General features: G+C 40.0%; 1 protein-coding gene across 1 annotated transcript in view; it reads right to left on the reverse strand.

The window, feature by feature from the left end:
- The window catches only part of ACBD3 (acyl-CoA binding domain containing 3), a 198,465-nt gene that overhangs the window by 79,426 nt on the left and 103,605 nt on the right, over nucleotides 1–15,434 (reverse strand). Inside the window, exons 2-3 of the mRNA XM_053712622.1 lie at nucleotides 5,723–5,864; nucleotides 1,612–1,752 (exon numbers count right to left, since the gene is read on the reverse strand). Coding sequence (XP_053568597.1) covers nucleotides 1,612–1,752; nucleotides 5,723–5,864 — 283 coding nt within the window. The remainder of the gene's footprint in view (nucleotides 1–1,611; nucleotides 1,753–5,722; nucleotides 5,865–15,434) is intronic.

The raw sequence follows: 15,434 nt of genomic DNA on the forward strand, positions 1-15,434 counted from the left end.
GGGATATTAACTCTTAAGCGCTAGTTTATTTAACCCCCTTTTTTTGCTGCTTCAGTATGTCACAGTACATGTTGGCATTCATGGTTCCCTTAATGAACTGTAGCTCCCCAGTGCCAGCAGCATTCATGCAGGCCCAGACCATGACACTCCCACCACCATGCTAGACTGTAGGCAAGACACACTTGTGTTTGAAATCCTCACCTGGTTGCCACCACACATGCTTGACACCATCTAAACCAAATAAGTTTATTTTGGTCTCATTGAACCACAGGACATGGTTCCAGTAATCAATGTCCTTAGTCTGCTTGTCTTCAGCAAACTGTTTGCAGGCTTTCTTGTGCATCATCTTTAGAAGAGTCTTCCTTCTGGGACGACAGCCATGCAGACCAATTTGATGCAGTGTGCGGCATGTGGTCTGGGCACTGACAGGTTGACCCCCCACCCCTTCAACCTCTGCAGCAATGCTGGCTGCACACATACGTCTATTTCACAAAGACAACTTCTGGATATGACGTGGACTCAACATCTTTGGTCGACCATGGCGAGACCTGTTCTGAGTGCAACCTGTCTTGTGAAACCGCTGTATGGTCTTGCACACTGTGCTGCAGCTCAGTTTCAGGGTCTTGGCAATCTTCTTATAGCCTAGGTCATGTAGAGCAACAATTATTTTTTCAAGATCCTCAGAGAGTTCTTTGCCATGAGGTGCCACGCTGAACTTCCAGTAACCAGTATGAGAGTGTGAGAGCGATAACACCAAATTTAACACACCTGCTCCACATTCACACCTGAGACCTTGTATCTCCTCTGCAGTGCAGGTTCCCCCTTAACCCCCCAACCTCCACAACCACCCCCCAAACAGCTTTCTTAATCTTCCCTCTTTTCGTATTTACGGCCATCTTCTTAGGTACTGCCAGTAACCACTTTTTTTTTTTTTATAATCCAATTTTGTCCGTAGTGTAGCTGCCCCCCCCCCTCAATACCCTACCCCACTTCCCCTTCCAGAACCCTTTCCCAACATTTATCCCCCCCTCTTCATCCTTCCCACTCACAAATTGCTTTCTGTAGTGTAGCGTTCCCACCCCCTCCCACCTGCCCCCGCCCACCTCAAGCTCCCTCCAGCGATCGGCCGTCCACCATCCTCCCTCCCACGCCACCAAAGATTGGCAGATTTGCTGGCCGATGCTGAGATGGCCACAGATTGGTCCTTTCTGCATTGGTTGCTTACCAGAGGGTATTGCATGATGCCTCAATATCGAGGCATCGCTGCAATGCCCTGAAAGAGACTGGAAGCAATCACGATCGCTTCCAGCACTTAAAACCCCAGAGGACATACAAGGTAAGTCCTTGGTCGTTAACGACCGGTTTTTGTAGGACGTACCTTAGACGTCCTTGGTAGTTAAGGGGTTAAAATGAACCTGCAAAAAGCTACATACAAATGTATAATCATCAACAAAATATAGATCTTACACATGATTGTATTTCACGGCCTAGTTCCCTGATCTAATAAGCTCCATTACTAGAGCACAAGGGGCAGAAGTTGTAAAATATGACTTAAATACAAGGTTTTATAACTGTAGAGATGCTCAGCTGAGCCTGTTGCCTACCAGTTACCTTTTTCGTTCTTGCTCCTCCTTTTCTATTTTATGAGATGTAACATAGGTTGAAAAAAGGTTGCAGCATCTATTAAGCAATGCTACAAATTCTGTCATTGCTTCTTCTTTGCTTATGTTGCCCAGGGCAGCCCATTCTTTCCTGTTGTAAAGAACACATTTTAGTTTTACTACAAAAATAAATGATCAGGACACTAACTACACAGAATTTAAAAAAAAAAAAAAAAAAAAGAAGTCTTACCAGCTGATACTGTGGCTTCTAAAGAGGAAACAGCCAGTAATTGGTGGGTTTGTGCTGCACCTAACTGGCTGACCAACCTTGTCCTGCTAGCCAGCCAAATTAGAGCATGCAATTTTTGCATTAGAATGTCCCTTTAAAAGGGACATGAAACCCAACATTTTTCTTTCATTATTTAGGTAGAAAATACAACTTTCCAGTTAACTATTATCAAATTTGTTTAATGTTCTTGGTATCATTTGTTGAAGGAGCAGCAATGCACTACTGGTTTCTAACTGAATACATGGGTGAGCCAATGACAATCCGTATATATATGCAGCCACCAATCAGCAGCTAGAACCTAGGTTCTGTTCTGCTCCTGAGCTTACCTAGATACATCTTTCAGCAAAGGATAAAAAGAGAAGAAAGCAAATTAAATAGAAGTAAACCGGAAAGTTGTTTAAAATTGTATGCTCTGTCTAAATCATGAAAGTATAATTATAACTTTACTGTCTTTTTAAAGCAGGGCTCGACAAACCCAGGAGCTGGGGAGCCAATGGCTCCTAGAATTTTACCCCTGGCTCCTAACTTATTCTCCGTACATCTATATACAAATACCACCGTCTGGCTCCTAAATATTCTTACTGGCTCATAAATTTTAAACAGATTTGTTGACCCCCTGCTTTAAAAGTGATAGTCTACTCCCAAATTGTTATTGTTTAAATGACAGACATTCCCTTAATTATCCATTCCCCACTTTCGCATACACCTTTTACCTCTGATTACCTTGTATCTAAGTCTCTGCAGACTGCCCCCCTTATCTCAGTTCTTTAGGCAGACTTGCAATTTAGCCAATTAGTGCTGACTCAAATAATTCCACTCATAAATAACCCCATGGAAGTGAGCACAATGTTATCTATATGACCCACATGAACTAGCACTATCTAGCTGTGAAAAACTGTCAAAATGCACCAAGATAAGAGGTGGCCTTCAAAGGCTTAGAAATTAGCATATGAGTCATATGAGAATAAATTGTTTAAAATTGCTTGCCCTATCGGAATCAGGAAAGTTTAATTCTGTCTAGCCTGTCCCTTTAATGTTTGATCAATACTGTATAATTTGTGCGTTCAATGTCTTAAAAAAAATAATTCTGAAGAATAGGGGAACAAGAATGAAGCAAATTAGATAAAAAAAATTGCAGCAACAAAACAAAAAAAAAATCAATAAAAATTTTTTTTTCCAAGAAATAAAAACACACTGCTTTATTTACCAATTTACAATAATGACAGCTTTTAAATCTTTCTACAGAAATTACGCTCCAACAACGATGATGAAATAAAGCGCCACATTTGACCGCTGCAGGGCTCAGCCTTGTGTAGTCTACCAGTTACCCCACAGGCAAACAACTATGTAGGTGTTTAATATTACACATCCCTGACAATTCAAGGGTGGAGGTTTTAGGAACCAAGTTCAGATTATGAGTTTTTAAAAATGACAGATTTCTTTTTATCAAGTTAATTCTCTGTTTCATGTAGATCATCGGGTGAAGGTAAGACAACCTAGGGACAGTCTACACCTTAGTCATCCTTAAGTTTTACCTTAGATTAAGCTGCAAATAGCCTGCTGTGCCCCTTTCTATATCATGCAGCAGGAACAGTAAAAAAGTTAATAAGTTTTTAAAATGAATATTGTTTCTGGTCACTTTGAAATGGCTGCCAAGCTCCGCCCACTGATGACTTCACGACCTGGGCTTCATCTATGCACTCAGCTGAAGAGCATTGACAGTCTGTTGAATCCAATTAGTGAGCCTTTTGTAACTAGTGAAGCCTTTAATGTAGCCCAGATTGTGATGTCATCAGTGGGCGGAGCTTGGCAGCCATTTCAAAGTGACCAGAAACAAAGTTCATTTTAATAACTTAACTTTTTTACTGTTCCTGCTGCACGATATAGAAAAGGTGCAGGAGGATATTTGCAGATTAATCTAAGGTAAGACTTTAACCCCTTAATGACCACAATGTACCCTGTATGTCACTGGTCGTTAAGGGCTTTTTCAGGACATAATAGCACAAGTCTAGCAAGAACACGCTATTAATGCCCTCCCTCCAGCAGGCTTTGTGGAATAGAGCAGTCTCAACGCTGGTGGCAAGACCGCGATATAAAACAATCAAGTCCCAAAAATAGGCCAGTGACATACAGGCAGTGCAGAATTATTAGGCAAATGAGTATTTTGACCACATCATCCTCTTTATGCATGTTGTCTTACTCCAAGCTGTATAGGCTCGAAAGCCTACTACCAATTAAGCATATTAGGTGATGTGCATCTCTGTAATGAGAAGGGGTGTGGTCTAATGACATCAACACCCTATATCAGGTGTGCATAATTATTAGGCAACTTCCTTTCCTTTGGCAAAATGGGTCAAAAGAAGGACTTGACAAGCTCAGAAAAGTAAAAAATAGTGAGATATCTTGCAGAGGGATGCAGCACTCTTAAAATTGCAAAGCTTCTGAAGCGTGATCATCGAACAATCAAGTGTTTCATTCAAAATAGTCAACAGGGTCGCAAGAAGCGCGTGGAAAAACCAAGGCGCAAAATAACTGCCCATGAATTGAGAAAAGTCAAGCGTGCAGCTGCCAAGATGCCACTTGTCACCAGTTTGGCCATATTTCAGAGCTGCAACATCACTGGAGTGCCCAAAAGCACAAGGTGTGCAATACTCAGAGACATGGCCAAGGTAAGAAAGGCTGAAAGACGACCACCACTGAACAAGACACACAAGCTGAAACGTCAAGACTGGGCCAAGAAATATCTCAAGACTGATTTTTCTAAGGTTTTATGGACTGATGAAATTAGAGTGAGTCTTGATGGGCCAGATGGATGGGCCCGTGGCTGGATTGGTAAAGGGCAGAGAGCTCCAGTCCGACTCAGACGCCAGCAAGGTGGAGGTGGAGTACTGGTTTGGGCTGGTATCATCGAAGATGAGCTTGTGGGGCCTTTTCGGGTTGAGGATGGAGTCAAGCTCAACTCCCAGTCCTACTGCCAGTTTCTGGAAGACACCTTCTTCAAGCAGTGGTACAAGAAGTCGTCTGCATCCTTCAAGAAAAACATGATTTTCATGCAGGACAATGCTCCATCACACGCGTCCAAGTACTCCACAGCGTGGCTGGCAAGAAAGGGTATAAAAGAAGAAAATCTAATGACATGGCCTCCTTGTTCACCTGATCTGAACCCCATTGAGAACCTGTGGTCCATCATCAAATGTGAGATTTACAAGGAGGGAAAACAGTACACCTCTCTGAACAGTGTCTGGGAGGCTGTGGTTGCTGCTGCACGCAATGTTGATGGTGAACAGATCAAAACACTGACAGAATCCATGGATGGCAGGCTTTTGAGTGTCCTTGCAAAGAAAGGTGGCTATATTGGTCACTGATTTGTTTTTGTTTTGTTTTTGAATGTCAGAAATGTATATTTGTTAATGTTGAGATGTTATATTGGTTTCACTGGTAAAAATAAATAATTGAAATGGGTATATATTTGTTTTTTGTTAAGTTGCCTAATAATTATGCACAGTAATAGTCACCTGCAAACACAGATATCCCCCTAAAATAGCTATAACTAAAAACAAACTAAAAACTACTTCCAAAACTATTCAGCTTTGATATTAATGAGTTTTATGGGTTCCTTGAGAACATGGTTGTTCAATAATAAAATTAATCCTCAAAAATACAACTTGCCTAATAATTCTGCACTCCCTGTACAGGGTACATCCCTGGTCCTTAAGGGGTTAAGATGACTAAAGTGTAGACTGTCCTTTTAAGGGTTATTCTGTATAGTCTATGAATTTAAAAAGATGTTATGCAACTGTAGCATGTTTGTGTGACAATGTCAGTCTTTTACCTTCTATCATTCCCAAGCACATCAAAGAAGCCCACCTCAGGGCACGTATCGGGATTATAAGGCCCCAGCAGGACTTGCTTGTGCAGCGCCACCAACTTGAGCTTTTCTTCATAAGTCGGATGGAAGGCCTTTCCCTCCTTTTCTGTAAGCATACAATAAAATATTTATCATTATGTAGCTCATATCACAGGGCAGGTGAATCACAAAAGATCACTATTGTGCATCTGAAACAGCAGCAATGAAATGTACTAAAAGATGTGTTCATGGAAAAGTTTAACATCAAACCTGTTTAAAATGACATAAAAAAACCAAACATTTTCTTTTATAAATCAGATAGAGCATAAAATGTTAAACAATGTTCCAAATTACTTCTATTATCAAATTTGCTTCATTAAAGGGACAGTAAACTCAAAGTATTTATCCAATTTAGTACATGCCCTATACAGCGATTATGACTAATTCATAGTTTTCACTAAATATGTAACTAAGTATTAAAAAATATTTATAAATATGGTCTCCATGTATTATTACAACAGAAAGAGGGTTTGGTTAAGCACACCACCTGATAGAAAAAAAGGGGGCCTTTTGAATATAAGCACAAATATTGTAGAAGTGATGCCAAAGTGACCAACACAACAACAACACGTATTATTACCTGGCCACTCACACCATTGATACTCAGCGGTGAGTATAACATTCATCCTCTGATTGAGAAACAGTCTTGATAAAGGTCCCTGCGAGGACCAAAACACTGACTGACTGAATTAATGAACAAACTAATAAACTTTTGTGTTACTTAAAGGGCCACTAAACCCAAAATTTTTATTTCATGATTCAGATAGAGAATACAATTTTAAACCACATTCCAATTCACTTCCATTATCTAATTTGCTGCAATCTTTAGATGTCCTTTGTTAAAGAAATAGCAATGCACATTGGTGAGCCAATCACATGAGGCATCTATGTGCAGCCACCAATCAGAAGCTACTGAGCCTATCTAGATATGCTTTTTAGGAAAGAATATCAAGAGAATGAAGCAAATTAGATAATAGAAGTAAATTAGAAAGTTGTTTAAAATGGCATTCTCTATCTGAAACATGAAAGAAAAAAATTGGGTTTAATGTCCCTTTAAGGCCTGTGAGTGCCTCTTCTTTTCACGAAAGTTTCTATATATCTATATATCTATATTAAAGGGACATTAAACCCACATTTTTTTCTTTCATGATTTAGAAAGAGAATGCAATTTTAAACATCTTTCTAATTTACTTCTATTATCTCCTTTGTTTTATTCTCTTGATATTCTTTGCTGAAAAGCATATCTAGATATGCTCAGTAGCTGCTGATTGGTTGCTGCACATAGAAGCCTCGTGTGATTGGCTCACCCATGTGCATTGATTTTTCTTCAACTAAGGATATCTAAAAAATGAAGCAAAATAAATAATAGAAGTAAATTGTAATGTTGTTCACATTTGTATTCTCTTTGAATCATGAAAAAAAGATTTTGGGTTTAGTGGCCCTTTAATTTTACAAAGTTTTTAAGATTATCCAATTGAAAACTTACTAATCACACTTTTTTGTTTTTTTTGTGCATGTGTGTTTGCATAAGTTGTCACCCCCGGCTTTCGTCTTGTGTTTTATATGCACAATTTTTCACATTTGCAGCGTGATCTCGGTGACGCGACAGATATCTTAAAAATGTTAAGACGAATAGTATAATTACCATTTGTGCAAAATGTATTTGACTATATACTTTTTGGCAGTCCTGCAATAAGTAGGTCACTCACTGTAAAATCTCTCTTCAGCAGCATATAGCTGGTGTGTGTGCACAGCGAATGTACTTTGTACTACGCATGCGCATTTTTACATAGAGGTGACGCTGCTCTAACGATACGTTATGAGTGAGCTTCGGTGGGAGCAAAAGGAGGTGTGGATTACACTGAGCTGCACTAAGGAGGTATAACAACTCCCTAATAAGGATGCTATCAAACAGTCAATGTCACTGTCCAGCACTTTTTTACTCACCAGCTTATGACATGAATAAGGGCAGAGGGCCCAAAGCTGGAATACAATTAAGCATTTTATTGCAATTCACTGTGCTGCTGGTGTTGTATTTTTACCTTTAATAAGGATGCTACTTAGGGGGGAGGGAAAAGTACTGAAGAATAATGGTTCAATGGCAAAAAGTTCATATTTAATACATAATCTTTAAAGTTTTACACCAAAAAATTGATGCAAGTGAGCTTTAAATTACAAAATATAAACACAAGCAACCTTTACAAATATGTCACATTTACTGACCCTTTAACTTGCAATGCATTATGGGAGCTAGCTAATCGGATGAGCCAATGACAAGAGACATATGTACATCAGGTTTTAATGCACATATATTGCAAAAGGTAGCTTTAAGGAGCTCTTAAAACAATGTTGCCCACTTGGTATTTTGCATTTTTCTTCCTTTTCCACAAGTATTTCTTTCTGGAAACTGTTCTACATTATGGCCAGTAGGTGGCAACAGAGTATCAGAAATTAAAGGGCATATAACCGCAACAAATTTCTATCATACATAAAGAACTATTTCTGCTTTTTAAAATAAAGATACCAAGAAAACAAACAAAAATTGATAACGAAAATAAATAAATTAGAAAGTTACTTAAAATTGCATGCTCTATCTGAATCATAAAAAATAATAATCTGGGTTTCATATTCATTGATAAGGAAAAAAGCACCTTATGCTAGGTGCAAAAACTGAAACATTTGTACTGTACAAATGCAGCAAATCAATAGCTGGTTTAGGTAATTACAGAGTTTTGGAAACCAATGTTACAGATTTATGTTGGCCTCTCTAAGCAAGAATTGTTTAATGCCGCTTTCAGTATCGTTTAATCCTGCTACATGCTTTACAGTGATTGCTTTTTAATCAGAGTTCCTCAACTCCCGCCCTCTAGGAACTCTAAGCATCTCCCGCCCTCTAGGAACTCTAAGAGGTCAGATTGTAAGTAACTCAATCAAGTAGGACAGTTAAATACAGAATGGCATAATTAATGAATGTGTAATAAAGAGACAATGCAAAACCACTTAGTCTGAATTTCAAATGAGATTTTTCTCGCAACCATTTTGCTAAGAAAATAAAAATATCTAGATGTTTATAATTTGTTTGTATGCAGATGTTTTTATGCCTATACTATATATACACAAGAGATGCAGAAGACTAATATGATGTGCTGCATATTGCTGTCGCTATAAACCATATTCGCACAAAATCTGTGATCATACAAGGCTTCCTCTGCAGCCAGGAATATATGCACAGACACCTGCACTCTCATCTGATAAGGAAGCCCTTTATAAGGACATTAACCCCTTAGTGACCAGAGTACTTTTCCATTTTCTGTCCGTTTGGGACCAAGGCTATTTTTACATTTCTGCAGTGTTTGTGTTTAGCTGTAATTTTCCTCTTACTCATTTACTGTACCCACACATATTATATACCGTTTTTCTCGCCATTAAATGGACTTTCTAAAGATACCATTATTTTCATCATATCTTATAATTTACTATAAAAAAAATTTAAAATATGAGGAAAAAATGGAAAAAAACACACTTTTTCTAACTTTGACCCCCAAAATCTGTTACACATCTGCAACCACCAAAAAACACTCATGCTAAATAGTTTCCAAATTTTGTCCTGAGTTTAGAAATACCCAATGTTTACATGTTCTTTGCTTTTTTTTGCAAGTTATAGGGCAATAAATACAAGAAGCACTTTGCTATTTCCAAACCACTTTTTTTCAAACTTAGCGCTAGTTACATTGGAACACTGATATCTTCCAGGAATCCCTGAATATCCCTTGACATGTATATATTTTTTTTTAGAAGACATCCCAAAGTATTGATCTAGGCCCATTTTGGTATATTTCATGCCACCATTTCACCGCCAAATGCGATCAAATAAAAAAAATTGTTCACTTTTTCACACATTTTGTTACAAACTTTAGGTTTCTCACTGAATTTATTTACAAACAGCTTGTGCAATTATGGCACAAATGGTTGTAAATGCTTCTCTGCAATCCCCTTTTTTCATAAATAGCAGACATATATGGATTTGGTGTTGCTTTTTGGTAATTAGAAGGCCGCTAAATGCCACTGCGCACCACACGTGTATTATGCCCAGCAATGAAGGGGTTAATTAGGGAGCATGTAGGGAGCTTGTAGGGTTAATTTTAGCTTTATTGTAGTGTAGTAGACAACCCTAAGTATTGATCTAGGCCCATTTTGGTATATTTCATGTCACCATTTCAACGCCAAATGCGATTAAATAAAAAAAAAAGTAAAATTTTTCACAATTTTAGGTTTCTCACTGAAATCATTTACAAACAGCTTGTGCAATTATGGCACAAATGGTTGTAAATGCTTCTCTGGGATCCCCTTTGTTGAGAAATAGCAGACATATATGGCTTTGGCGTTGCTTTTTGGTAATTAGAAGGCCGCTAAATGCCGCTGCGCATCACACGTGTATTATGGCTAGCAGTGAAGGGGTTAATTAGGTAGCATGTAGGGAGCTTGCAGGGTTAATTTTAGCTTTAGTGTAGAGATCAGCCTCCCACCTGACACATTACACCCCCTGATCCCTCCCAAACAGCTCTCTTCCCTCCCCCACCCCACAATTGTCCCCGCCATGTTAAGTACTGGCAGAAAGTCTGCCAGTACTAAAAAAAAAAGCTATCCTTGATAAAACATAAATAAAAAAAAATGCATATTTACATATGCTGCTCTGGAGGATCCCCCCTTAGCCCCCAACCTCCCTGATACCCCCCAAACAGCTCTTTACCCATCCCCCTCTAACTTATTAGTAGCCATCTTTGGTACTGGCAGCTGTCTGCCAGTACCCAGTTTATAGTAAAACCTTGTTTTATTGTTATTTTAAAATAGTTTTCTGTAGTGTAGCTTGCCCCCCCCCAAAAGACAAACCCACCACCCCTCCCAGATCTCTTAGATCGATATAAATATATATATTTTTGGCAATCACTGCCACTTTTCCCCCATACATGTTCTGTAGTGTAGCGGTTCCCACCCGCTTCCTACCCCCCCCCCGCGCGCACGCGCGCGCACCCGCGCGCGCACCCGGCGTTCCCGCCCACGATCCCGCCCCCCGCCACATCATACGGCCCATCGATGGCCGCCCACCCGCCTCCCAGACTGGCTCCCACCCACCAACGAAACCGGCCATCGATGTCCGGTACAGAGAGGGCCACAGAGTGGCTCTCTCTGCATCGGATGGCCAAGGGGGGTTATTGCAGGATGCCTCGATGTTGAGGCATCACTGCAATAACCGGAAAGCAGCTGGAAGCGAGCAGGATCGCTTCCAGCTGCTTTCCAGACCAAGGACGTACGCCACACGTCCTCGGTCATTAAGTGTATTTTTTTAGAGGACGTGTGGCGTACGTCCTTGGTCGTTAAGGGGTTAAAGGGACATTAAACCCATTTTTTTTTTATTTAATGATTCAGATAGAGCATGCAATTTTAAGTAACTTTCTAGTTTACTCCTATTATCAATTTTTCTACGCTTTCTTGCTATCATTATTTGAAAAGCAGGAATGTAAACTTAGGAGCCGGTCCATTTTTGGTTCAGCAGCTAGGTGATTGGTGGCTAAATATACCCACCAATAAGCAAGCGCTATCCAGGGTGCTGAACCAAAAATGGTTCATCTGAATCATGGAAGAAAAACATTTGTAGTATCCCTTTAAATACATTTCTGAGTAAAAATTGTGCTTTTCCCATGATCCCTAAACAGGACAAAAAAAGTGTAACCTAGGATTTCAAAATGCTGCAAATTGCCTAAACCAGCAGTTTGATTTGATACATTTGTAGGTTACAGGACTCGCTTTCTGGCCTGTCTAGGAAGCGTGGGCTCAGCAAAATATTTATGCAAATCAAGGTGTCCCTTAAAGGGCCACTAAACCCAAAATCTTTCTTTCATGATTCAGATAGAGAATAGAAATTTAAACAACATTACAATTTACTTCCATTATTTATTTTGCTTCATTTTTTAGATATCCTTAGTTGAAGAAAAAGCAATGCACATGGTGAGCCAATCACACGAGGCTTCTATGTGCAGCAACCAATCAGCAGCTAGTGAGCATATCTAGATATGATTTTCATCAAAGAATATCAAGAGAATAAAACAAATTAGATAATATAAGTAAATTAGAAAGATGTTTAAAATTGCATTCTCTTTCTAAATCATAAAAGAAAAAATGTGGGTGGAATATCCCTTTAAGTGTCTGCTTGCTGTATTACACACAACGTTGCACTCAGCACAGGGCTTAGTTAGTGGGTCTATTTATTAATTAAGAAAAAAAATGTTCAAGAACAGGACTAGAAATAAAATGTGACACTAGTAGATATGAGATTTGTGATCTGACAATTTCCTGATCTACTGAGAATGCTCGCCCAAGTGTTCTGTTTCATATGATTTGTATCAACTGAAAGGAAACAAAAAGATGCACAGATAGAAGAAGAATATCTGGTATTAGTTCTCAGGCACAGTTTGTTGTAAAAGCTGTGAAAAGGAGATTAGATATTCAGAACAACTGCAATCAGTTCTGTTGCTAAATAAAGATCTCCCAGGTAGGTGGTGCAGTCATTCATTAGTTCAGTGTTTTTCAACCAGTGTGCCGTGGCACACTAGTGTGCCGTGAGAGATCCTCAGGTGTGCCACAGCAGACTGACAACAGTGTGACATATTTTTTAAACTTTGCTTGTTTTTTACTCCCAGTGCAGGGGTAGTTTGTAGGAGGCATGGCATAACAGCACAATACATACAGTATGTGTGTGTTTGTGTGTATGTGTATATATATATGCTGTATTAGGCTACAATGTGTGATTTTTTTAAAATTTTGGCATGGTGGTGTGCCACAGGATTTTTTAATGTAAAAAAGTGTGCCACGGCAAAAAAAAGGTTAAAAATCACTGCATTAGTTATGCTTGTATGCAGCATATGGGGGAAGTACAGAATGCAAAGGGCCATCAAACTCATATTTTATTAGATACATAGCAAAGATCAGCAACCAAGCACTACAAAATCGTTTTAAAAGCATTTCACTTTTTTTTTTTGCATTCCAGGGACACACCCTCAAAAAACATATCTCCTTTGCTGTGGGCAATTAGGACACATCTAAAACAAACTAATTACACTACACAAGCAGTAACTGTGTCAAATGCAGAAGTGTTAGGGTTCTAAGTATGGAGTTTTTGTTTTTTTAAATAACCCATAATTTTACATTTATGGGGAATTGAATTTGGCCTTTTTCATCCATTGAAAGCATAAGTCATTTTACCTGAATATCCATAGTACATCAGCAATTAAATACTAAACTTCAAAAGATCCGATATATATATTTGAAATTGAAACCATGCAAAAAAACAGAATTTATGTTTACCTGATAAATTACTTTCTCCAACGGTGTGTCCGGTCCACGGCGTCATCCTTACTTGTGGGACATTCTCCTCCCCAACAGGAAATGGCAAAGAGCCCAGCAAAGCTGGTCACATGATCCCCCCTAGGCTCCGCCTACCCCAGTCATTCGACCGACGTTAAGGAGGAATATTTGCATAGGAGAAACCATATGATACCGTGGTGACTGTAGTTAAAGAAAATAAATTATCAGACCTGATTAAAAAACCAGGGCGGGCCGTGGACCGGACACACCGTTGGAGAAAGTAATTTATCAGGTAAACATAAATTCTGTTTTCTCCAACATAGGTGTGTCTGGTCCACAGCGTCATCCTTACTTGTGGGAACCAATACCAAAGCTTTAGGACACGGATGAAGGGAGGGAGCAAATCAGGTCACCTAAATGGAAGGCACCACGGCTTGCAAAACCTTTCTCCCAAAAATAGCCTCAGAAGAAGCAAAAGTATCAAACTTGTAAAATTTGGTAAAAGTGTGCAGTGAAGACCAAGTCGCTGCCCTACATATCTGATCAACAGAAGCCTCGTTCTTGAAGGCCCATGTGGAAGCCACAGCCCTAGTGGAATGAGCTGTGATTCTGATGATGCTTTTAATCCAAAAAGAGAGAGAGGTAGAAGTTGCTTTTTGACCTCTCCTTTTACCAGAATAAACAACAAACAAGGAAGATGTTTGTCTAAAATCCTTTGTAGCATCTAAATAGAATTTTAGAGCGCGAACAACATCCAAATTGTGCAACAAACGTTCCTTCTTCGAAACTGGTTTCGGACACAAAGAAGGCACGACTATCTCCTGGTTAATGTTTTTGTTAGAAACAACTTTTGGAAGAAAACCAGGTTTAGTACGTAAAACCACCTTATCTGCATGGAACACCAGATAAGGAGGAGAACACTGCAGAGCAGATAATTCTGAAACTCTTCTAGCAGAAGAAATTGCAACCAAAAACAAAACTTTCCAAGATAATAACTTAATATCAACGGAATGTAAGGGTTCAAACGGAACCCCCTGAAGAACTGAAAGAACTAAGTTGAGACTCCAAGGAGGAGTCAAAGGTTTGTAAACAGGCTTGATTCTAACCAGAGCCTGAACAAAGGCTTGAACATCTGGCACAGCTGCCAGCTTTTTGTGAAGTAACACAGACAAGGCAGAAATCTGTCCCTTCAAGGAACTTGCAGATAATCCTTTCTCCAATCCTTCTTGAAGAAAGGATAGAATCTTAGGAATCTTTACCTTGTCCCAAGGGAATCCTTTAGATTCACACCAACAGATATATTTTTTCCATATTTTGTGGTAAATTTTTCTAGTTACAGGCTTTCTGGCCTGAACAAGAGTATCAATAACAGAATCTGAGAACCCTCGTTTTGATAAGATCAAGCGTTCAATCTCCAAGCAGTCAGCTGGAGTGAGACCAGATTCGGATGTTCGAACGGACCTTGAACAAGAAGGTCTCGTCTCAAAGGTAGCTTCCATGGTGGAGCCGATGACATATTCACCAGATCTGCATACCAAGTCCTGCGTGGCCACGCAGGAGCTATCAAGATCACCGACGCCCTCTCCTGATTGATCCTGGCTACCAGCCTGGGGATGAGAGGAAACGGCGGGAATACATAAGCTAGTTTGAAGGTCCAAGGTGCTACTAGTGCATCTACTAGAGTCGCCTTGGGATCCCTGGATCTGGACCCGTAGCAAGGAACCTTGAAGTTCTGACGAGAGGCCATCAGATCCATGTCTGGAATGCCCCACAGTTGAGTAATTTGGGCAAAGATTTCCGGATGGAGTTCCCACTCCCCCGGGTGTAATGTCTGACGACTCAGAAAATCCGCTTCCCAATTTTCCACTCCTGGGATGTGGATTGCAGACAGGTGGCAGGAGTGAGTCTCCGCCCATTGAATGATTTTGGTCACTTCTTCCATCGCCAGGGAACTCCTTGTTCCCCCCTGATGGTTGATGTACGCAACAGTCGTCATGTTGTCTGATTGAAACCGTATGAACTTGGCCTTTGCTAGCTGAGGCCAAGCCTTGAGAGCATTGAATATCGCTCTCAGTTCCAGAATATTTATCGGTAGAAGAGATTCTTCCCGAGACCAAAGACCCTGAGCTTTCAGGGATCCCCAGACCGCGCCCCAGCCCATCAGACTGGCGTCGGTCGTGACAATGACCCACTCTGGTCTGCGGAAGGTCATCCCTTGTGACAGGTTGTCCAGGGACAGCCACCAACGGAGTGAGTCTCTGGTCCTCTGATTTTC

The sequence above is a fragment of the Bombina bombina genome, chromosome 4, assembly GCF_027579735.1.
Source record: "Bombina bombina isolate aBomBom1 chromosome 4, aBomBom1.pri, whole genome shotgun sequence".
Lineage (NCBI taxonomy): Eukaryota > Metazoa > Chordata > Amphibia > Anura > Bombinatoridae > Bombina > Bombina bombina.